Source organism: Aquarana catesbeiana, linkage group LG05 (genome assembly GCF_042186555.1).
Source record: "Aquarana catesbeiana isolate 2022-GZ linkage group LG05, ASM4218655v1, whole genome shotgun sequence".
Taxonomy (NCBI): domain Eukaryota; kingdom Metazoa; phylum Chordata; class Amphibia; order Anura; family Ranidae; genus Aquarana; species Aquarana catesbeiana.
In genome coordinates, this window is record NC_133328.1 from 500,086,901 (window position 1) to 500,112,912 (window position 26,012).

General features: G+C 40.8%; 1 protein-coding gene across 2 annotated transcripts in view; it reads left to right on the forward strand.

Moving 5' to 3' along the window:
• LOC141145159 (chloride channel protein C-like) overlaps window positions 1-26,012 on the forward strand; it is a 225,666-nt gene that overhangs the window by 45,054 nt on the left and 154,600 nt on the right. The window contains exons 3-7 of one of the 2 annotated variants that reach the window (XM_073631572.1): window positions 7,717-7,872; window positions 10,117-10,246; window positions 21,602-21,682; window positions 24,579-24,754; window positions 25,787-25,879. In XM_073631572.1, coding sequence (XP_073487673.1) covers window positions 7,717-7,872; window positions 10,117-10,246; window positions 21,602-21,682; window positions 24,579-24,754; window positions 25,787-25,879 — 636 coding nt within the window. Of the gene's footprint in view, window positions 1-7,712; window positions 7,873-10,116; window positions 10,247-21,601; window positions 21,683-24,578; window positions 24,755-25,786; window positions 25,880-26,012 lie in introns of both variants that reach the window. The other variant, XM_073631571.1, reaches the window with a different exon arrangement.

Here is a 26,012-nt window from a genome sequence, read left to right on the forward strand (position 1 = left end):
CCCCTCTCTTTCAGTCAGATGAATTGTAATTCATGAATATTTTTTTAGGACACTTATTTTGCATCTGCTCCTGATAAGTGGAAGGAATCCACGAAATGCATCAAGCTTTTTAGATGCTACAAACATGTGTTTACATTTCAAGACCTTTATCAAAAAAAAAAAAATTATATATATATATATATATATATATATATATATATATTTTACAATCATGTTTTACGCAACTATGGGTACCCAAGGAAACAGAATGGTAAGAGGTCTCTTGGCTGGGGCTTGTTTTTCTATTTGCTTATTAGAGAATAAATAAGGGTCGGGACTTTAAATTAAGCAAGCGGCTGGAAAAAGTAAAATGAACAAAGTGTGTCTGTCAAATTTATTATCTAATATATCTATGCAGATAAAAAGGTATTGATGAAAAAAAATAGTTCATATATGTAACACATATTGGCATCATATCATAATACCATGGTAGCATAATAGCATAGTAGTTCATAATGTTGACTTATAATGTAACACACCAAGCTCTTTGATCCATAGTCACATAAAAAAAACATGATCATATTGGCATAATACAGTAAAACATGACTGTAAAAAAAATGTGACTTGTGTGCGACTTTGTAGAGCACAAACAATCACATTGGTCAAAACCAAAGTCGTAACAATGTCCCACTCATCCAAAGTCGCATCAAAGTTGCACTGTAAAGTCGCATTGGCAATCGCACAATTTTTATGTGTGAATGGACTCTAAAGGCAAATAGGTCTGTTCACTTTGCAAGGGAATTTTTCCATAGCTTAGTGAAAGTGGTGAAAATTCACTTTGCGAAGAATGCCCAATCACGTGCAAGGAAAATAAAGAGAGAAACCCATTTATTCTTGTACATGATTGGATGATGGAAGTCAGCAGAGCTTCATCCCATTCGCTAGACTAAAGGAAATTGCTTTTCAAAGTGAACGGCCTGTTTTCTTTTAGAAAATAGTTTAATAGAAGTATTTTCCATAGGGATGATCCAACAAGCATTTGTAAGCCACACGACTTTGTGCAACTTTAATGCAACTTTGGATGGGTACAACTTGGATATGACTTTGGCTTTGACCAATAATAAGGGACAACTATTGAACAACTGTTGCATTATTTAACATTCAGGTACAACTTTCATGCAACTTTTCAGGGTTAACATTGAAGTTTATCGCCCTCAAGTTGCATGAAAATCAAAGTAGTGCATGAACTACTTTGAAGTTGATGCAACTTTAGATCGCACATATACAGTATATGAATGGTTTTCATTGGAAAACACGGGGAATGTTTTCAGGCCCTGAACATTCACTTCTCGGGTCCCCTACCAGCTCTACAGATTCCTCCTCTTCTGAGTGCGCCTTCATAAGAAGCTGTTTCCTATGAGGGCGTGCACTTGCGGGTTCAATCCTGAGCCAGGCTGTGTGCGTCTTTTGACACACACACACAGCACAGCTCAGCCCCGCCCTGCCCCGCACTCTCTGCTCAAAGGATTTGGCTTCTGCTGCTGCCTCTGTGAGCAGAGAGAGAGAGAAGAGAGCCACTGCAGATGGGCACAGCGCTGGATCGAGATTCAGCAAAGTATACAGGGGGGTGAGGGGGTGATATAATTACTGGGACATTTTTTACCTTAATACAGAGAATGCATTAAAGTGGAGTTCCACCCGTTTTTTCTGTTATTAAAAGTCAGCTGCTGACTTTTAATAAATCAACATTTACCTGCCCCACGGTCCAGCGATGTGGCCGCCTGGAGGCTAGCTCCTCTCCCCCTCCTCTCCTCGGCGCCGTCATGGTAACTGTGGGCACCCGGCCATGACAGCTTACTTGCTTCACGGCCAGGCGCGAACTGCGCATACGCGAGTCGCGCTGCGCTCTCCTACTGGCCAGACGATCTTCTGGGGCTTGAGTTGTGTCCCAGAAGATTCCTGGCAGGGAGGGGCCACCTAGGGCGAGAGGAGGAGTCGCCTAGGTGACCGAAGATAGGAAGCAGGAAGTGGGACAGGAAGTCCCACAAAAAAAAGGAAACACCCCCCCCAAAAAATGAGGGAACTCCGCTTTAAGGTAAAAAATGTTGAGCTTTTAGAACCACTTTCATGTTCTAAGGTGCTGCAGAAAACTATATTTGAAAGGTGACTGGTTTTATAGTTTTATCGACCTTTACTTACTGCAGTTTTGATAAATCAGATAAATCAGTTTTCCTATTTTTCTTTTTTTTTTGTTATTGGATTGGAGGAAGGAGAAAAAAAAGTTAGAAATTCGATTCAATCTTCAGTCCGTCATGGTCGATATTGATATTTAAAGCTTCTGACTTGCCAATTTGACTTGCCGTTTGTGCATTTTCTTTTAGTAAATCAGGACTATTCTTTCTACTGAAGAACTGTGCAGAACTGTGTCGTTGCAACCATCATTACAGTACATTTCAGTCTTGTATAGCTACATATGACCAGAACAGATTGGAATAGGCTTGCTAGGCCTCGGGGACTTTTTGCAGCTATCACATGCAATATCTGCCCTTTCTAGATTGCTAAATGTAATACAGTTATTTTCTGCTGGTAAATCTGTAGATATGCAGATAAGATGCCTTAAGAATCTAGATGGAACAAGTAATACTGGTATAATACACAACACATAGTCACATCAGCAGAAAACATTAAATATCAGTGAAAAAGTTATCTTTACATCTTTATATCCCTAAGAAATCTACACAGCATACAGATTTTTCCAGTCAGTGAAAGATTTGTGACTAGAAGTATTTCTTGAGACTTTTTCTGCCATGAATTATCAAACAGGATTGTTAACACAAATCCATGGAGGGAAATGCATGTTTATGCCTGAGGCACAAGCTTTAGGTCACCGCAGGGAGTAAATACTTTAAGGTAAAGAAAATCATTCTTACAATAGAACCTGACAGAATAATAGTTCACATCCACAGTGAGACTGACAGGATACAGCAATAAAATATGTATTTTACATTTTCATGACTATATCTCAGTTTTCTTTTCACCCTTACTCTAAGGTCTAGTTTACACTTGCAGCAAGAACATATACAGTTGAGCTGTGATTTTAATGCCCCCTGACTTCCCCCCTTAAAGTGATTGTAAGGGTTCATTTATTTATTTTTTTTAATAACAAACATATCATACTTACCTCCACTGTGCAGCTCGTTTTGCACAGAGTGGCCCCGAACCTCGTCTTCTGGGGTCCCCCAGCGGCTCTTGCGGCTTCTCCCCACATCAGATAGCCCCTTAGAAGAGACGATCTCCCAGGGGGTTACCTTGCGGGCACGCTCCCGAGTCCATCATTCGGCGTCTATAGACGCTGAATGTATGACTCGGCCCCCTAGCTAATGGTTGCGCTGCTTTCAATCTATCCAATCAAAAGCCGAGAACCCCCGGGCAGAGGGACAGCGCGTCCCCGTCGGGTCAAGTTCCAGGGCTCAGGGAAGTAAAACGGGGAGGGGGGCTGGGGGGCCGGTCACTTTTTTCACCTTAAAGCGGAGTTCCGTTTAAAAAAAAAAAAATTAAAAGTCAGCAGCTACAAATACTGCAGCTGTGGCTTCACAGCCGTGGTGATTGGCTGCGCAATCAACTGGGACCTGTGATGTGTCCCAGATGATTGACAAGAGGGAGGGGGCAGAGCTGATCTCCCTTCCTGCGCCGAGGGAAGTGACGTCAAGAGCCCAGGCGCTGAAGGAGGCAGACTACAAGGGACCCCCTAGCAAAAGGCATTTAGAGGTGAGTAAAAAAAAAATTTTTCTCCAAATGTTTTTTTTTTTTTATTTTTTTTGTGCACATAAATTACATTTTTTTTTGGGTGGAACTCCACTTTAATGCACAGGATGCATTAAGGTGAAAAAACACAAGGGTTTACAACCCCTTTAAGCTGCGAACGTAGCCAGACAGGGTTAATCGCATGCTGTACTTTGCAGCCACAACAAAAATTTAACTTTCTGTTGCATTTGGTGGCAGTACCACCATCGAATACGACCTATTCAAGTGAAAAAGACTGCGCTACAAACCCCTCCCAGATAGCAAGCAATTGTGCTGCAAGTTTGAAAATGACTTGCTAAGCTATTTCTAGTCTTGCCAGGCTTCACAAGTTTGTTTCACAATGGCAGCAAGTTCGCATTGCATGACTCCAGATCAACTTTCTTTGCAAACATTCTGCATGTGTGCTGCAAGTTCTGGTTCAGTTATGTTGTGCAATAGTCATCCCACCACAGGGGTCACTGCAAATTAATTTTTGTGCTGTAGACTTGCAGAGTTCTTGCTGTAGACTCACCACTGAAGCTTTGCTCTTGCTAGAGACTTGCCATGCAAATTTGCTACAAATTGGAAAAGCGTGAACTAAAACTTGTGCTTCAAGTGCTCTACAAGTGTACAACTTGCCAGTGAAAATGTTCAGAAAGTGAACAGACTTACAATTCAACACTGCCACACATTTGTGGCAAGTTATCCTTGCTATCTGGGCTGTAACTGCATGCAGTTGTACACAGTTTTGGTCCGGTGAAGTGGGCTTTGAGGTGTTCCATGTATCCGTGTGCAGGCAGTCCCATTAGTATCAGTTGGGATGCAGCAGCTGCACGGACACAAATTCACACCGTCTGCATTTGGGGACATGCATCCGCACCCACATGGATGCCAAATTGGAAGCAGCGGCTGTGTCAGTACACCTATTGTGTCCCAAATAACATAAATGGGACTGCCTGGACTCAGATGCACAAAACACCTGTGCGGGCGGCTAAATATGGCCTTCACACGCGTGTATGTGTAAGTGGGGACCTGATTCACCGCCAGCAACAGGTACCTCTCACCAACCTCCTACAACAGAAAAGAGAGGGCACCAAACACCTGAATTATGGAGGAATTTCACCTTCTTGGTTACTCACATGCTCCCGGCCAGAGGCCCACCAATAGACAGAAAGGAATGTCCATACGATAAGCCTTTTTAAAGTTTTACTGTAACATGAACGAATACAAAGTTCTTCTCAGTACAAGCCCAGACAGCAAGCAATTGTGCTTCAGTTTCAAAAATGACTTTCTAAGCTATTGCTAGACTTGCCAGGCATTGCATGACTCCAGATCAACTTTCTTTGCAAATATTCTGAAAGTCTGCTGCAAGTTCTGGTTCATTTATGTTGTGCAATAGTCATCCCACCACATAGGGATTACTGTGGCTGAATTTTCATGCTGTAGACATGCAGAGCTCTGGCTGTAGACTCACCACTGCAACTTTGCTCTTGTTAGAGACTTGCCACTCAAATTTGTTACAAATTGGAAAAGTGTCAACTAGAACTTGTGCTTCAAGTGCTCTGCAAGTGTACAATTTGCCAGTGAAAATGTGCAGCAAGTTAACAGACTTACAATTCAATACTGCCACAAATTTGTGGCAAGTTATCTTGCTATCTGGAAGAGTACGCCATCTCCATGATACATGATACAGTTTTAACATGGAGATGCCGACCAGTACTTCCCCTCTTCTCTGCTGCAGGTTCCCTAAAGTGAACTCAATCCTTGGGCCTATTCCAGGCCTACCCTGAAGGATGTATTCCACACCAGATTGCAGCCTCTATAATGGTTCTCTGCAGGCTACCACTTACCATTAGCCTCGCCTTCTAATTCTTTTGTCCCAAGCTTATAAAGTAATAGACTAGCCCAACCCACAGTAGACATCCAGAGGCGGAGCTTCCTTTAAAGGGATACTAACCCCTGCTTATATACGCTTAAAGAGGAACTGTAGTCTGCTCACATAATTTGTAATAAAAACATCATTGCCATTCTGAAGCTTCCCTCCAACCACTTTGCATATCATTTTAGATATACTGTGATTCTCTACTTGCCAAATATGCTGCAGAAAAGTCCCTCCACTAAGTCTGGCTGCATGCATTTTAACTGTGGGCAGCTGAAGTTGCTGCCTGTTCACTCCCTGGATTTACACAAACACAGCGGCACACCTCCAGCTCTGCAGCCATGCAGCTCTCATTGGCCCTCTTATGACTCATCCTATAGGGGGCTTTTAGCCCCCTATAGGATACCAAGAAGGTTGATAGCAATCATTCAACCTGTGGACAATTTTGGGTAGTGTAGCTTGTCTCTGTTTCAGGAGGGCATGCAAATTTAAAGTTGAACTACAGGCAATTTTTTTTTTTTTATTTGGATAGAATAAGGGAGGATTATAACCCCTGCCAGTTTTTTTACCATCTGTGTCCAATTGGAGAGATTGGAGAGATTTACCTTCACTTCTTGTCCCATAACCAAAACAGGTCAACAGAACTAGTGTCCTCATTGGAAGATTTCTTCTCTTTTTGTTTCGATGCCAACCCAACTTGCAATGATAATATTAATAGGACAAATAAAGAGGGTAAATCTCCCTAATGGGAGCACAGACAGCAATAAAAACATAATAGGTATTCTATCCCTCTGTACTCTATTTATAACTAAAAAGTTTTGCTCAGGCTTGAAATGTTTGGTATCTATTTACCAAAAAATTAGGTAATACATTGTAATTATTTGCTCTTGAAATTACCTTTAGTGTACTTTTTACTAAAAATAATTTGATAAACTGTTGTGCTAATATCATATGACATAAAAAATTGCAACTATCAACATTTTATTCTTTAGTGCCTCTGTTAACAGATAATATATAATGTTTGGGGGGGTTTAACTAATCTTCAGGCCTCAAATGTGCATTTAACATGTATGCAAAAAAAGCAAAAATGGATCTGGCAGGAAATGGGTTAAATGCAAGAGAATTTATCTGGGAGGTTTTACCCCTTTGCCCCGCTGCCTCGCGGCCCTTTAAAGTGTTTCAGATGTCAGGGGGTGGGGTTTATGATCATGTGATTGCCGTGATTGGCTGTCACGGCAGTCACATGATCAGAACGCTCCCAAACGTAAGCAGGTTTTTGTTCGCTGCCAATAACTGTGCAGGACGTCTGCTCTCGGGACAGCTGTATTTTCAGTGTGGTACGCAAATATGCAGCCACTCCGCGCTAAGGCCCACCCGCTGAAAGGCCACATATTTGCGTACTGTCAGCGCAAAGGGGTTAAACAAACTTTATGTTTCCCAGATACATGCCTTTTCCACTTTCAGAGAATCTTATCTGCTTATATGCATCTGGACGCATAGAATTCTGTTTTCTCTTAACGCACCTATAATGCAGGTAAGTGCAGTGTGAATTATACCATTTAAAATCATTACATGCATGTCCTATAAATGCAGGTATTTCATTGCCAGTATTTCATTACCAGTGTGAATGAGGCCTCACAGATACCTAATCATTTGCTCTTAGAATAACCCACATTTTTTAGGATTTGATGGACCTATTCTGAAAATATATGTACTTATCAGGAATCAATTTTAAGCAATTATAATAAATGCAGGAGAATGTGGGTAGACTATAAAGCCAAAGATTGTGTCATGGTGGTTACCATTGTATAATCCACTAATTATCCTTGTAATTACTATTTTATATTCAAATGTATAGGACTCTGATTATCATAAAACAAATGTAGCCAATCCCAACACGTAACTTGTGTTCATAACATGCCAAGAGAGCTAATTAATCTCTGTTTCACTGATGACTTTGAGGCACATTCTGACTTCTGTGTCTCCATGAAGTTGCGCTAGCTTGGTCCAGACTAAAATACACAGTATTCCTCAGGAATAGCACAACTGGTGATTATGTCTTCGGTATCCAACAGGAAAGAAAAGGCTGAGGAAGCAGAAGAAGGGGAAATTCACAATTCTGTTAAGGTGAACCGCCAGAAAAAAGATCTTCAGGAAACACATGAAAGCCTGGACTATCTACCCTCACACAGTGAAGTCTATAAGACATGGCTAAAAGAAAATCCACACAGGTAATTCAAATGTTAACCTAAATTTTATACTTGAAGCCTTATTAAACTGCTAGTAAGCATCTACTATACGTGTATAAATATTTCATTTTTTTTTTTTTTTTTTTCATTCAATGTTTTTTTAGCTTATTTACCTATGCCTGACCATGCTCAACATGCAGAATCCCATTCTTTCTAATTGTCCCTGTTCACACTTGCATGCTTATGGGGCCTGTGCTTTATGCCCGATATGCCTTTTTTTTTTAGCATATTCAAGCATTCATAGCACCAAAGAGTTAATGGGTTACCTAAATACTTATGAAACACGTTTTTAATGTGTATTTTTGTCCAGAAGAACTCCTCCCCTTGCTCAGACCAGGAAACAAACATCTGAAGCTTGACGCAAGTGCAAACATGCCCGTAAAACACTTGCAAAAAATCACTGGGAACCATAAAAGATATCCAAGGAAGCCATATGTCCTGCAAATGAGAATATTGGTCGTGTAACTGTGCCGATAGTTTTTCCATTCTCATAAGGTTGTTTAATTTGGTTATCTATTCTGTTATTGAGAGTATGTACTGGGATTTTCAATATCTCTGAATTACCGCCCTGGCAGCCACTAAAAAGAAACGAAAAATCCCCTTTTTACCCTTTGAGACAGATTCTGATATCTTTTATGGAAAACCCTGATTTTGCAACCTTACTATCTTAGAATTTCCCTACTGACCTAAAAAAAACCTATCTCTCTATATAGCATTGGAAATCTTTTTTTTCTTTCTTTCTCTACATTTAACTTAAGTTTTCAGTATTACATTTTTTTTATGTATATTTGCAATTTTATCTCAACATTTTCTATGGCAATCTACCTTAAGAGCCATAAACCTGTTATTACATATACTCAAGGCACCTCTACTGTACATTTCCATGTTGTTAATTGTATTTATTTTCTTTTTTCCTCTTTCTCTCTTCTTCCTGTATATTTCTGTGATTAAAAATTTCAATAAAAATATATTAAACAATAATCACCGGGAACATGTTCTGCTCATGCTCTGCTAAGCTGTGAATGCAGGCTTGCAGTTTATTTTCTACCTGATTCGGTTTTATAATGTATTTCTGAAACCCTACTGGCTTAAATTGTTTATCGAGGTTAATGTTAGCACAATTTTTTAAATAACAGTTTGATAAGAATAATGCCTAATAAATTCTTTAAAGGATAAGTTCACCTTATGGAGCATGTTACATATTACACTCATATTTAGGTTATGTAACATGTAGCATATTTTGGGCTGCACAGTGGCTAAGTGGTTAGCACTTCTGCCTAGCAGCACTAGGCTTATCTGTTATAATCCCAACCATGGCACTACCTGCCTGGAGTTTGCATGTTCCCCCTGTGCCTGTTACCTCCGGCTACTCAGGTTTGCTCCTACACTCCAAAGACATGCTGGTAGGTTAATTGGCTCCAGCCTAAATTGGCCCTAGTATGTGTTTATATGAATGTGAGTTAGGGACTTTAAATTGAAAGCTCCTTAAGGGCAATATATATGTAAAGCGCTGCGTAAAATGACCTTGCTGTATAAGTACCTGTAATAATAATGTGTAGCATGCAATCACCTCCCCCCCACACCCCGATCCACTCCCCATGACAGTGGGTGAGGGGTTCTTTTCCCCTGCACCTGCTGTCACATTTAACATCAGCGTGTTAGTGCAGGTCTCTGCTCATACAGTCACATCATTCAGTCATAGGAATTTGTGAATGAAGAAACTACAAGTCCTGTCTTCCACTGTGGCAGATAGCTTCTAGTTCTCAATGGACTGTTGAGTGCCCTCGTAGTCTATTGACACTTTCGCCAGCTTTTGAACAGAAAGTCATAACAAAGTTACAGCAGGTAAGCTGGAGGATGTGTCTGCAGGAGCCCGACATGGCCCCCGTGATCCACTGTAAGATGCGATTTAGTGTAAACATATGTTTATAACTATATCAAATAGTGGCACTAACTGTTGCTTTTTGGTATACTGTACACCCAAACGGACTATCTTCAATAGTGTGCTGCTGCAAAGCATGTAAAATCTCTTTTTACGTAGTAGTAGCACATGATTAGAGGTAGTGTGCTACTTAAATGAATACAACTACCCACATATAGTTAGGAATTTTTCTGCTGCACATCAGCTGTTTTGGTATCGGTTATTCTACTACTGATATTACTTTCACATCTGTGAAACCCACCTATAGACACATTAGTAATCAATAACTTTTCATATTCTAACAGATCAGACTGGGATCGCTGGCTGATGATGGCATTTATTGGAGTTGTGGTGGGCATAGTGGGATTCTTAATGCATCAAATTATTGATACTCTTTTTGAAAGGAAGTGGGAGCTTGTTGAACACTATATCAAGGTGAGTGGATATAATATAGAATAAAAAAGTATTCTTTTACTTAAGAATTTTATTTTTCCCAGCTTCAGTGTCTGGGTTTTATCACTTCTAAGAAAGTTTGTTAAACATTAAATTTAATTGCACATATTGATTTTCTGATGGAAAAATATGCAAGGAATGCTATCTCAGAAGTGGGGGTTACCAAATCTGCCAGGGTTCCATTCTTAACCAGTTTAGTGAAATATCCTCAAAATTACAAAAAATCTGGATTTTTTTTTCCCTGAACCCCACTGAAGTCTATGGGGAGTGAATCTTGATATTTAACTTATTCCCTTTGTGGGGCTTATGAAACACTATTGTAAAAGATAGGAATATGACGCCAGGTACTTTGTCACTGGTACATGATTGATATGTGCCGATGACAAAAAAAAAAAATCATACAGCAGAGAAAACACCTTTTCATGCAGCTTCAAGGGGTTAATTAAAGGTACAAAAAATCTTTAAATTATAGTTTGGGGATGTGTTCCTCAATGCTGTACATGGTATTGTTGTACAATGCACTGTTCAGAGAAAGCCGCAGAGAGGAGAAGGAGGAAATAGTTGATGCAATAGGTGAGCTTCATAAAAGCATATCCAAGCAGTGCTGGGACTTGTGTGTAATGTAATAAGAAATACACTCATTTAATGAGCTTCCTGGCTCCAGTTGGATTGCTCACATTAAACAAAGTTCCCACCCAAGGTACTGTACTCACAAGGAATTCTTTCAAAGCACAAAAAAACAGAAGCACAAAGACAAAGAGATAAAAAGTCCAAACATACTTGGGTCATTAGCAACATCGCATAAAACAGCCAATGCGTTTCAAGTACTCACAACATCCCTCCTTTATCAGGGCTTAATGAACTTTAACAAGCCTGTAATGTACTCAGTAAAATGGATGATCGGATAGATCTTTAGGCTGCCCATAGATGGATCAAAAATCAACAGTTTCAGAAGGGACCATCTGAATTTTGATCCATGTGTGGCCTTCTCAACAGAAATCAATCTAACAATTGACTTCTGTAAAATGCGACAGTTGAAAAACTTTGTGGAGCTTGCAGCCAATCTGTGTATTCTGACAGCAGAATAAAATGGCACCCAGGGGGAACAAGCCATTGGACGGAGGGGCGTGTCCGGATGTGGGAGTGAGAGGGTGTGCGAGATCTCCTCTCCCTCCGCTCTGACCAGCTAAGCTACAGGCTGAGAAGACTACCGGTATGTCGGCGGCAGCGTAAGCAGCGGAACCCGGCTAAACTACAGCGCTACTGAGCTACTGAGCACACCTGATCCCGGCGCAGACTCGGTGGATGGAGCTTAGGTGGGGTATGAGAGACCCTACCAGCGGGCCAGCGGCCTAATGAGGAGACGCTTCGGTGGCGGCTACAGCAGCATCAGCAGCGGTGGTGTCAGTGAGTGTGGCAGTGAGAGAGCCAGGAAGACGGAGCCATAGGGGTGGTGTGAGAGGCCTCCCCCTGGCTGTCAGTAGCAATCGAGCAGGCCGAACACAGTAACAGCAGAAGCAGCGAACAAAGTAAGCCAATAAAACTAACAACGTAACGCTGTGAAACTGGAGAGTGACCAAGAAGACGCCAGATATAGGTGAAAACTTTCCTCTTTTTTTTCCTCATATACCATGTTTGCTGTGGATGACTTTCATTCCTGGTTCTTGGTTGAAGAGTTGGTTTTTGATTGGTTTTTGAAGAAACTTAACTGAATTTGCAAGGTGAAACCCTGGTTGAATAGAAACTTGTTGCCTCATTACTTATTGATCTTAAAGAAGCAGCATTTGAAATAGAGGAAAATAGCAGCCCCAATCCGAAGTGGGAGACGGACGGGGAGCTGGTGTATGAGGCCCCTTTTTCTTATAATATAAATAGAACCAGCGGAACGGTGGATGCAAGCTGCTTATTATAACATCAGCTGTAAGTGAAACTGTGTTGTCCATGTGTCTGTCCACTGCCCCATGAGCTATTGGGCTGATGTTGTGGTAACAGAGATAAACGGAGTGCTACCTTGGCGATACCATTTTTAAGTAAAATCAGCAGACCGGGACTGCAATAATTATACATTATATCTCAAATTACTAAAAGGAAAGGCGTTTTTTTTTGTTTTTCTTTCCCTTCTCCTACTTTTTTCTTCCCCATGATATAATAGCATGGCTGGGAAGCGGGCAGCAGAGGAAAAATTAAACCAGCACCAGTTACAAAATCAGTCACAGCAAGTAGGAGGTCAGGTTACACGCTCTGCAAAAAATCAGACAAACCAAGTGAAAGTCGCAGCAGCAGCTGCAGCAGCGGCAGCAACAAAGTTAGAGCGTTTTACTAGGACCTCCCTATCACCAGTAAAATCCCAACAATCAATTCAAACAGGTACCTTGGCGGGTAGGAAAAGCCAAAGTAGCGGGTTAATATCGGCCGTAACAAGTCCAATCGCAGTGCCGCCCACAAAAGGTCACGGGGTGGGAAAACTTGATACTACAAGTGGTGACACAGAATTCAAAAGGCTATCTAATATAACAGAGGCAGATATGGAGGGAGGCCAAAGTGGAGGAGTGGAAGAGCCAACAATGAGGGACCTCCTGCATGCAATTACTGCATGTAAGGAATCAATACCTGGTTTGGCTACTCAGTTAAAAAGTATAAGGGAGGAACTGGTAGTGATGGGCAGCAGACTGAAAGAAACGGAGGGAAGAACAACAGCCCTAGAGGAAAGATTAAGTTCTGTGGAAGACGTGCTATCCCCGCTTAGACAAGATATAATTGATATGAAGAAATACATAAAAAATCAATCAGCTAAAATAGATGAACTAGAAAATATAAACCGGAGAAATAACATAAGAGTAATAGGCATGCCTGAACGGAGCGAGGGATCTGACCCTATAGAATTTCTGGAGGGATGGATCAAGGAGACATTTGGGACTACATCTTTTTCTCTTTTCTTCGGCATTGAACGTGCCCATCGAATTCCCTTTAAACCCCGACAGGGCAAGGAGTACCCGAGACCTATAATTATGAAAATGTTCAATTTCAGAGATAAAGTATCTTTGCTTCGGAAGGCGAGAGAAATGAGAGAGATCCTATATAGGGGGGTAAGAATTTCATTATATCAGGACTTTTCTCCGGACCTGCAAAAACTCAGGGCGGCATACATGCCGATTAAACGTACGCTACAGTAAAAAAAGATAGACTATGCACTACTGTACCCTGCCCGCATGAGAATAACTACAAGGAATGGGACACTTTTTTTTGACTCCCCCCGAAATGTGGAAGAATGGCTGGAGAATACAGAGAGAACAATACGGAATGTAGGAGAAAAGAGACTAGAGACTAATTAGATTTTGTTTTTTTGTTTTTTTTTCTCTCTTTCTGAGGTAACAGGGAGGAGGGAAGGGAAAGGGGAAACAGAGACAATAAGTAACACACCAAAGAAATAAGTAAATAACAAACCACAAGTAAAAATAAGAATCAGGGAGTGATGTAGGGACAGATTATAAAATAGCAAAGGTTAGAATACACTTATTAAAACACATTGAGTTGACATGATAAATTATTTTTGCTTATGAACATAAAAAATTAAAACACATGAATAGCACTAATAAGGTTGAAGGAATAGGATTATAAATTAGCAAAGGTTTGATAAACACTCTTTAGAACACATTGAGCTGACACGATAAACTGCTTTGTCTATAAGTACAAAAAATTAGAACACATGAATAGCACTAACAAGGTTAGAGAGGGGGGGAGGGGGCAAGATAGGGACCCCTGGGACAAGGGGGTATTGAAATGTATGGCACGGGTAAGGTATGCCAGTGCAGTTTGGGGAATGAGAGTAAGTGGGAGGTCAGGAACATAGCCCCTAGGGTAGGCCCAGTTGGGCAGGGAGGGAAGGTAGGGGGTGGGTGGGAGAGAGGGTGGGGGAGACAGGAGGGTGGGGGGGAAAGGGGGAGGAGAGGGGAGGGTGGTGAGAGAGGTAGGGGAGGAGTGGGTGGGAAAGGTACAACTCAAACAAATAGTGAAAAACACCACAAACATAAGTTTATTCACAAATACCTCTTATGTTTCACCACTGATGGTGGGGGGATTAGGAGGAAGGTTGATAGATATGTATTACACACTGAGGGGATCCAAGAGGTAGGTAAAACTCAGAAGGACAATTGTATTTTCACTTTTTGCTTATGTTGTTGTCTTTGGTCTTATAATTATTTGAATTGGTATGATTCCCTATATGAGTAAGGAAAAGGGGGAAAAAAAGGGTCTACTTCTAATGACATGGAATGTGAGAGGGTTGAGGGACAGAGACAAGAGAAGTGCAATGTTTAGATATTTTGATAAAATGAATCCTCAGATAATCTGTCTACAAGAAACACATTTGTGTCCAGACTCTGTTCAATTACTGCGTTCAAGGAGATACCCGATACAGTTCCATTCCATGCACACCTCATACTCAAGGGGAGTTAGTATAGTGGTCTCCTCGGATGTCTCCTTTGAATGCATAGAACAGAGGGTGGACAAGGAAGGAAAATTTGTCTTTTTGCTATGTAAAATTAACGGACTAATGTGCATAATTGCATCTATATACATACCCCCACCATTCTCACCAGTTCCACTTGGGTGTCTATCACAATTTATAGCCTTACACCCGGATGTCCCGGTGTTAGCACTGGGTGACTATAATAACATCTTAGATAATTCCCAAGATAGAATGTCCTTGACACCTAGAACTATGAGACAGACAGTTGGCAGGACGGCTTTTGCTGCCCTGCTTACAGAAATAGGACTCCGGGATGTATGGAGAGAGAGGCATGAAAAGGACAGATGCTACTCATGTTATTCTGCAACACACGATGGTTTCTCCCGTATTGACCTGGGTCTAGGGAATGAGGTACTCTTGCAGCTAGTAGAGGACTCAGCGTATGAGCCACGTCTACTATCTGACCATTCCCCATTTTGGGTACGGTTAGACACCACAGGAATGCTGGGGCGACCATTATGGAAGGTGAACCCCTACTGGTTAACTTTGTTCCCACAGGTAGATAGAACAAGAGAGGCACTACGGGAGTTCCTGCAATTTAATAGGGGATCCGCTAGTGCTGTGGTAGTATGGGATACACTCAAGGCATTCTTGAGGGGATGTCTCATTAAAGAAATTGCGGGAATTAAAACACGTTCCAGGGAATGGGAGAACAGGGTACGGGAAGAACTGAAAGAAAGGGAGCAGGCCTTAATAAGAGATCCATCAAAACCTAATCAAGAATCCTGGAAGGAGGCACAAGCAGTATATAACTCGGTTTGGTTATCTGCAGCAGAGAAGAGAAGATACTTTCAGCAACAAAGTTACTTTGAAGAAGGGGAAAACACTGGCCGTCTTTTAGCCCTTATAGCTAGAGAGCAACGAGACCCTACTAATATCCTGGCCGTGAGGACTAAATCTGGGGAGAGGCAGACCCTTAGCTCAGACATTCTGAGCAGCTTTCAACTGTTTTACAGGGATTTGTACTCTAGTAAAACTAGTTATATTCCATCTGATTTGGTACAGTTCTTACAAACCTGTCCGCTCCCACAAATATCGGAGGCGGACAGGGAATTGTTAAACTGCCCAATCACATTAGTGGAATTAAGAGAAGCACTGGAGGGGACAAAACACCACAAATCACCAGGCCCAGACGGGATTCCGGCAGAGGTATACTCCCATTATAGGGAGGACCTCTTACCATCATTATTGTAGGCCATAAGGGAGGCTGAGGAAGTGGGTTACCTACCAGATAGTATGCAAGAGGCAATAATAACAGTAATTTTAAAGCCTGGGAAAGACAAACTCCTATTGGACTCATACCGCCCAATTTCGCTATTAAATGCGGATGTTAAATTGTTTGCCAGTGTTTTGGCTAAAAGGTTATCTCGAGTGATTGGCAAGCTGGTCCATTGTGATCAGTCTGGTTTTATACCTACCCGTTCTACATCGGATAACATAAGGAGACTCTACATGAACCTGCAGATGCCAGTGGACAATCCGGGGGGTAGGGCCATTCTGTCACTGGACGCCTCAAAAGCGTTTGATAGTGTGGAGTGGCCCTACCTCATGGAAACACTGAAAAGATTTGGATTGGGAAGTAAGTTTGTATCTTGGGTAGAGATACTTTATTTTAAACCCAGAGCCAGAATACGCATCAATAATAATCTCTCGCCTCCATTTGAATTGTATAGGGGGACTAGACAGGGGTGCCCACTGTCTCCATTGCTGTTCGCCTTAGCAATAGAGTCATTAGCCATAATGATCCGGAATTCAACGGAGGTGGTGGGGTTCCGTAGATATCAGAGAGAAGAAAAAATATCTTTGTACGCAGATGATGTACTTATATATCTGGGCGATATGACCTCATCTCTGCGGGCAGTAATGGAGATAGTGGGAGAATACGGCAGTTTTTCAGGCTTTCATATTAACTGGTCAAAATCAACTCTAATGCCCATAGACCAGCTGAGGGACCGACTACCAGTGGGAGCGGAACAAATAACAATAGTTAATAGCTTCAAGTATCTGGGAGTAGTGGTGTCCCCGAATCCGGCCGAGTATCTTCGGTTGAATTTGGAGCCATTGCTCTTTAGACAGAAAGAAAAAAGCAATAGCTGGTGTAGGCTCCCCCTATCAGTTATAGGACGAGCAAACTTAATAAAAATGGTGTGGGCACCACAGCAATTATATGTCTTCCATAATTCACCGATATGGATACCAAAAAAGTGGTTCAAGCGAGTTGATACACTAATGAGGGAACTGATATGGAAAAAAAAGGCACCCAGAATTAGCCTGGAAGCACTGCAATATGAAAAGGATAGAGGAGGGCTGGCAATACCCAACTCTAAGCTGTATTTCCTGGCATCACAGCTACAACAAATGGCAGGGTGGGGTTGAAAGGGGAATGAGGACCCTACATATAAACTGGTGACCATATTGGAACCCACGCTAGAAGCGGCCTCACATTTGGAAATGGACTTGCCAAGTATGAAGGGGGTAGAACCTATAAATACGCTCTTTAAAAAGGTATGGGGAGAGGTTCGGAAAGCGCTAAAAATAACAGGCGTGCTCCCATTCACGCCAATTTGGCATAATAGAAGATACCCTGAGATCCAGGAACTACAAGGGTTTACACACTGGAAAGAAAAGGGGATTCAGTTCTTCCCACAATTATATGAGGGAGAGGTGTTGAAGACATATGAACAACTATGCAGGGAATTCCATTTGAACCCGAGGGGTTTCTATCAATACCTCCAACTTCGACATGCGTTACAGGTACAACAAATAACACATTCTCAGACAGTACCAACAGTATCACTCTTGAGTGAGGTTTTTTTGGCAGACACAAGGAAAGGGTTAATATCAAAAATATATAGGGAGTTGCTGAGGTCAGTTCAGGATCATACTCTGTTAAAGTGCCGAAATAAATGGGTAAAGGATATAGGAGAGATAGAAGAAAAACAATGGGAAATGGCGCTTGAGGCTATTCCGGTGGTGTCGCTTTCCGCAACCCAAAGACTGTCACAATTATTTATTCTCCATAGGGTCTATAGGACATCAGTACAGCTTTATAAATGGGGACGAGGGGATTCCCCACTGTGCCCTAAGTGTGGAGTACACAGAGGGGATTTCATCCATCTAATTTGGAGGTGCCCAAAGCTGTATAGATACTGGGATGAGGTCTCCCAGCATATTTCAAGGTTGGCGCGGGTTCCCATCCCCCTAAACCCGACTGTATACTTGCTTGGAGCCATAAATGCTAAAATGTTCCCGGGAGGAAAGTACTTTTTGTTAACTAGACTGATGTACCTTGCCAGAAAACTTATTGCAAAGTACTGGATGGCCCCAATGGCGCCTACAGTGAAGCAATGGATTGCCTACGTCAATTCGCTTCTCCCCAGAGAACTACTGGCTTATAGCCGTAGAAGTGATAGGGGTAAATTCGATAAGATATGGCAGTCATGGTTGGGGGATGTGGACCTGGCCCCGCACCAATTGTTAGTAGAAAGGCTTCAGATGTAGAGACAGGGGGGGGAGGTGTAGAGAGGAAGAGGGAGATAGAGACACCCGAGGGAAAGGAGGACGAGGAGGAAGTGTGCAGGGAAGGGGAGAAGGGAGAGAGAGACAGAAAGATGGCCTGTAAAATCAACGATAATACAATTAGATAATCAAGAACATTGGATAGGGGGGAAGTTAGTGGCAATTGTGAGTGTGGTGAATGAAACATCAAAGGTAATAGGAAAGTTTTGTTGTGATGGAGGGGGGGGAGATACAGGGAGGGGAGGGGAGGAAGGGTGGAATAAAATAAAGAAAATGGAGTAATGAATTAGTAGTAGAGATACAATTTTGTATGGAATGAGGGTAGAAACACAAGAATGGGCTTGTATAAACCACATATTTTATTCTATGTTTTTGTATTATTAAATAATATGAATGATTGAACCTATGTTTCTTACGTCGCCAGCCATAGCCCCTGCGTGGGCTGACTTGGCGCTTGTCTTGCATTACTGCAAATTTTCTGGTACATTTGCAATAAAAATTTAAATAAAAAAAGATTGAAGCAAAAAAAAAAAAATGGCACCCAGGGACGATTCCTTCACCAACCGTGCATGTGTAAATGGTAGAATCCATCAATTCTTTTTCAGTCAGCCCTATGGCCAGCCTTAGTTTGCTGGTGAATGACAAAAACAATTGTGCAGCATATATCAGTATAAGTTGTTACAACAAACTAAAGATTTTGTCTGCCAGCATTAGTAGATGTGGCTGCCCTGCACCTGGGCAGGGTGTAGTAGGTCTTGTCAGTCACTTAACTATCTGCTGTATGTGCTGTGACTGGAGATATTGTGGAGATACATTTTGTGGAGATATCTGTGAGTTGTAGAAGAACTGGTTCAGATTGGCTTATTAGCATCCATTTGCTGACCCTTTCTGTAGTAAGCATGAATGAGCTTCTATGGCAAAGGTTTATATATACTTGGTAAGAGGGTTGTTATCGATGTTTTGTGTGTTAAAATTTACTGTATGTTTGTCCACATATCAAGCCCTACTGGCAAGATATAGCAAAGTGTATCCGGTCAGTCACATCCCTTTCAGTCCCCCTTATGGTTGAAGTATGCCTGTAGAGCTCGGTTGAGCCCTTAGCCACCACTAGGGCTATACGAACTCTTCTCAACCTCCTGCTGTTCTATGCCAAAAAACTGATTATCCTGTCATAGAAGAGATCTACTGCCCCAACTTTGGCTTCTTGGAAGTCCCTCGTCAACAAGGCAGTCTCTTTTTACAAGGCCACCTATTTGAGTAGGGGGGTTAGGGCCAAATTTGACAAGATGTGGGGAGGCTGGATGGTATCCACAGACAAGGTTTCAGATTAGACCCATAGGCAACTTAGCAGGTGGTCATTGTTATAGATACATAAGCAGGAGGATTGAGTTCCTGAGGTGGTGGGTGATTGTGAAGTGAATACATTATAAAGTTATAATTTACTGAAGGTATTATGGTCCTTACTTCTCCTAATGAGGTGGAGGGTGGGGGGGGGGGGTTTAGAAATGTAATACATGCATCATCTCCTCTGGTTGACGGGGGCGTCATTGACTCAGCGGACTATATATCTGCTTCCTTCCGGAGGCTCAAAGACTGTGAATATTTTGTGTGGGCAAATGTTGACCGTGTTGTAGGGGGGGTTTGTTTTTGGGTTTTTGGAAAATTGGTTACAACTCAATGTGACCTGGTTGTTTGTTGCTGCGATGTGCCGCTTAATGTTGTATGCCTGTACTATAAATCTTAATAAAAAGTAATTTACAAAAAAAAAGTACTGTATGTTTTTGAACTGATAGCATGTTGCACATATTCATTGACATTTGAAGAGTTATGTTTATATGTCTTATATTAACACTGGCTCGGATAGCACAACACTTTTTTAACTTGTCATCAAAATTATATCTTGTATGTGGGTATGAGCAGCTCTCTGTTTGATATCGTATCACTGAATGCAGAGGGAACACATTTATTTCACATAAATATTAGTGCTAAGGTGTAATTAGTCTATCAAGTTCAACTTTTTCCAAAGTTGTAGTCCATAGAAAGGCAACAAAATCATATGGGAAACTGTGTCCAGATTTTCCACACAGGGTTAAAAAAAGCCTTACTGACACTACAAGAACAATTCGATTAGTTCTCTGGATTCAAATATTCCATTATTATTCTGTTATAATTATATCTGTGGAAAATATTGAGTCTTTTTTGAAATTTATCTATTGACTTTGCCATTATACCATATGCAAGGCATGTCCAAATCAGATTAAACATGGTGCTGAATACAGTGAAATAATTCTTCTAGAGACTGTATTGATATCTAATGAATGTACCCCTAATACATTTAGAAAAAGACGAATGCTTTTGTATTTAATATAATACTAATAAGCGTAATTTTTCAATATTTTCTGAAGTTTTTAGCTGCCAAATACATACGATAAAATAACCTTTATTCTTAAACAATTGCCACAATGAAGGAGTATGTGATTTCGACAATGACATAGTAAGATGGCTGCATGTGGCCCAAAAAAAACGTAATGTCTGCCACATGCACTAAACATTCCACATACTGTAAATAACCCCAACATTGACAGTAAATACACTTTCTTTTATGCGACTATTGTTCCTTGACCTATATACAGTATTTTGGATGAAAAATTCATCTGCAGATTCATATATTCATGCATGTTATATTATTATATTAGTTAAAGGGGTATTAAACCCAAAAACAAAAATGTAACATATTGCAGCTTACCAATTCCTAGATGTGGTGGCTGCATTACGTTCCTTTTTTTCGTTTTTTTTTTTTTTTTTTTCCTTTATTTTCATTTGTTGAACTAGCCAGTAAGTCTGTTATTTTTAACTTCATTTACCAGAGCAAGCTGGTAAAAGGGACAGTTAGTGGATTGAGACTACCCATTCAACACTAATAGGAATGCTTACACTGGTCAGCTTTTTTCATTTATGTAAAACCTTTATAATAAATCTAAAAAAACTGTTGCTCTAACTGCTTTTAAAGTGTTATCTAGAGTTCATCTTTAATTTTGTTAGTCAAATTCATCTAAATCTGCTACTGAATCCAAAACTACCTCCCCAAAGATATCTATGTTGCTCCTCCAGTGGAGTGGAGACAGGAAGTGTCTTACTGGCCAGATCATAAGGTGAAAATACAGGGAAGCAAAAATGAATGTAGCCATTATATTTAAGGAATGGTAAAAGGCAATATTTAATTTTTTTTTGTATTAATACTGCTTTAAGCGGACTATAAGACTGAACATGCCTTCTTTTTATCTTTCCAGCATGGGGACTTTGTAACAACATGGCTGATTATTCTTGGAATCAGCCTCGGTATGGTCTTTTGTGCATCAAACCTTATATTGGTTAGTATAATTTCTAATCATGAAATAACAGACAGAATAAACATTCATTATATTCTGTGGAGATGCACACTTGAATAAAATGGAGCCCATGGCAACCTGTATCATTATTCTGAATTATTGTCTCAGTTTGATGCCCCAAACACGTGTTTCAAATGAAATACCCCTCAATTACTTGCACCAAGTTTTCACCTGGGTGCTTGATATTTGTCTCAAAATCTTCTAAATTATTTATATATTTCCCATACATATTAAAAGAGATTTTGTAACTGACATTTTCACCACAAGATTATTTTTACAAAAAAAGACCACCTGTAAAAGAACGTATGTTTTTGTTGGCCAATGTATTGAACATCCCATGCAAGAATTCAGCCATCGGATGAATTGGATTCTTGCTCTGAAGAGACATATAATCTGACGATGGGGAACCACGGGGTCAGAGGAAGAGTCAGTATTCTACACACCTGAAAAATGCAAATACTTGCAGCAACTGGGAGCAGAACAAAACAGTATTTTTCAAAACACAGGTCACTGGAAAGCTAAGTATATAAATGTTTATTTTACAGATGAGTTTTTTTTGTAAAAGAGATCCGTGGTGATATTGTCATTTTAATCATATTTTGAGCACTTTAAAATTATTTTAGGTGCTGTTTTTTTCATTAAGTTGTTTGGCTCAGCATTTTTGGGTTATGCTTGTAGGAACTAGGTGGTACTGGTGAGTCTTCAGATTGAAAAATCAGACAAGCAAAAAGAAAAATCAATCAATGAACTAGATGATTATATTATATAGAGAGCTTCTAAATATCACTCTTTCATGTTTTATTTCTCTCATGCTCTAAGTGTAGATGTTGAAGCAGAAGTTTCAGACGAAAACCAGTGCTTAAATTGTGAAACCAATGAACCTGCCTTTTTTTGCAGGCACAAAGCCATGAGATTTATCTTGAAGATAAGCCAGGTGTAGAAGATAAATGTCATGGTAAAACTCAAAGGCGGAATTCCTGGAAGGAATTAAATTACAAATGTAATTTACCTTTTACCAGCTTGTGACTCCCATTTTTTAGGTGGGAGATATTTACCCCAGCCTGACAGCAATCCAGCGATGTACATGGGAGCGGCTGCTCTCCCGGATCTCTGACTCCTGATTGACTGAGAGACAGCAGCGGGCGCCATTGGCTCCCACAGCTGGTGATCACAGCTCACAACCAGTGAGGAAGGAGCAGAGGGGAGGGGCAAGCCCCATTCTTTGTGCCTTATGGAGCAAGCATGCACAGGTGCCCCCATAGCAAGCAGCTTGCCATGGGGCACTCAGAGTAGAGGAGGGGCCAGGAGGGCCAGGAGCGCCGGTGGGGACCAGAGAAGAGGAGGATCGGGGGATCAAAACCAATACACAGAGCAGGTAAGTATAACATGTTTGTTATTTAAAAAAAATACTTTTAATATTACTTTAATGCATAGCATACATTAAGGTAAAAATCTGTTTAGACTTTAGAACCACTTTAATAAAGTGTAATAAAGCCACAGCAAGTCCCTGGAGCACTTGCCATAATGTTGCTCAGCTACACAATCTTTGTTTTATAAATAAACATTTAAAGAGGACCTATCATTCATTTTAAAAATGTATTTAACTTCCAAGGGGACCAAGTGCTTAAACATTAGTCCTGTCCTGACTGGTGGCCCCACTGGCCCCTAAAAACACCTCTATATGCTGGCTGTAGCTTCACCCCCTTTTGAAGCCCAAATTATGGGTGTTCCTGTGGGAGGAGGTACAGCCAGCACAGAGCTCCCACCCCCTCTAGGCTGAGTGTGTACAAGCAGCTGCTTTATACAAATCCACAATGATCTTATACTGTTATGGATAAAGAAACAGCACTGCTGGTTCATTCATACAGTAACAGATTACTAAGAGTCTTGATTCTCTGTGTGTCTATCAGCTGCTGATTATACACATATTCCTGTTTTAATTAAAGAGAGAACAATATACAAAACCACAACATGTTCTATTCATGGAAAGCACTGTGTATACTAAGACTGATGATTGCTTTGGTTTAGATTATCTCCCTCAAATAACATTCACAAATCTATTGAACCAGAATACTTACCATATTTATCGGCGTTTAACACGCGCCGGCGTATAACACGCACCCCAATTTAAGAGGGAAGTTTCAGGAAAAAATACTTTTTTGTGTGCCCATCTGCAGCCTGTTGTGTGCCCATCTGCAGCCTGTTGTGTGCCCACCTGCAGCCTGTTGTGTGCCAATCTGCAGCCTGTTGTCTGCCCACCTGCAGCCTGTTGTGTGCCCATCTGCAGCCTGTTCTGCGCCCATCTGCCCCCTCAATGCAGCTCACCATATCTCGGTCTCAGTCAGCAGTCACATACACAGTCCCGCCTCCACCATTGGCATTGGACCAGATCCTGTGATAGACAGAACACTGGTCCAATGCCGGTGGCGGGACTGTGTGTCGGAGGGCCGAGTGGAGAGGAGATGACGGCTTGGTGATTTTCGGCGGCACTCGTCCCCCTCCTTCCCCTCTGAGGTATGCTGTTGGCGTATAACACACACCCGCGATTTTCCCCCTATTTCCACGGGGAAAAGGTGCGTGTTATACACCGATAAATACAGTAATTTAAATAAGGGACAGTTATTTTCAGACTCCAATGGGATTTAAAAATTGTAGTCACATGGGTAAAATAAAGATCTATATTCTTGTGTTAAATCTTTGTGAGCCTAATATCTTATGATCAGCATGTAATTGCATGGCAAACTCTCTGGAGACTCCATAAATGAGTTATTCAGTAAGCTTTCTATGATTTTCAGTAATGTTCTTTTGTAAACAAAAGCAAAGATGTTATCTATTAAAAAAAAAAAGATAAAATATTCTCCCCCTATTTCTCTTTCAGTTTTTCTGTCCTTCTGGGTCACCCAGTGCTCTCCCTGAAGTCATTGGGTACTTAAATGGAGCATCACTGAAGCATATCTTTAATATAAGAACATTTTTTGGAACATTCTTGTCATGTGCATTAGCAGTATCAGCAGGACTCTTTTGTGGCCCAGAAGCCCCAATGATTCATGTTGGGTAAGAGGAACTATATTATGGTAGTTTGCTAGGCTGTTCATTTTCACAAAAGTTAATCACCTTAATTGGCTTTTATTAGGTAGACAGAGTTACTTTACAATGTGGATGTATGGGTTAAAACGGTGGCTTGGGTTTCAGTATTGGGGCCGAGGGTTTGTGTATCATTTTGTTTATTTTGGGGGTTTCTGTGAATTGCCAATGTTCTGTAAAGTTGTTCAGAATAAGTACGTTCTAGAGAATATACAAGGATTGAAATAAGTAAATACATTCTGAGGAATATACAAAGGGTGTCATAGATATTCGCCCATGTCTGGTCAATCAAAATAAAGTGGACTTGATGGGGAACTATCTCTCAGTTCTCCATCAGGCTCTGCCCACTGTCAGCCCAATGTGACCCGTTGTCATTGGTTGCTAGGATGGGGGCAGCCTTAATCATAGCAACCAATGATGATATGCTATGCTAGGACAAGGGCCGCCCACATCCTAGCAACCAATGAAGTAAATGTAAAACACATTTAAACACTGTATATTAATTAATGACTACACAACACCCCCTCCCCTTGTAGACCAGCTTTGATTTGGTCTACTTAATTATCTCCAGTTTGCTAGAAAATAGAATTTCCCTGATTATGTTTCCTTATCCAGGGATTAGATACACAAATATTTCATAAAGCTATTGGTGAAATATATTTTTGTAATTCCCCTACAGGGAACATCCATTGAAAATGCCCTTTAATGGCTTACACCCAAACATTCATGTTTCTCACTAAATGTGGTATTCCATGACCTTGAATAAAATTTTTTTTTATGCTTAGGATTGAAGTGTATGTGCCGTAATAATTTCAATCTCCTGCTATTTATAGCATTTTTTTCACAATCCATTTTTTAGTTCTGGGATATATCAAGGACTAGGAAAAAAATGTTGTCAAATGCGATTGTACCCAGAAGGAAGTTTATTAATGCAATATACCAGTAAACACTTGTAGTAATTGTTACAATGATTCTTATCTGACAAAGCAATTATTATTTCAGAGCTGTGGTTGGATATGGTCTGAGCCAGTTTAAATCAGACACACTGAGAATAAAACTTCCATTCTTTACAAGGTTTCGGAATTCAGCAGATAAGTAAGTACATAACTCACATTATTTGTTGGCTGTGGTGGAGGTTAAAATGTTAGATTCATTATGTCAAAACCTAAGTAAAAGAAACATCTTCAACACAACACAGTAATGAACTTTCACACAGTTGCCCTACAAG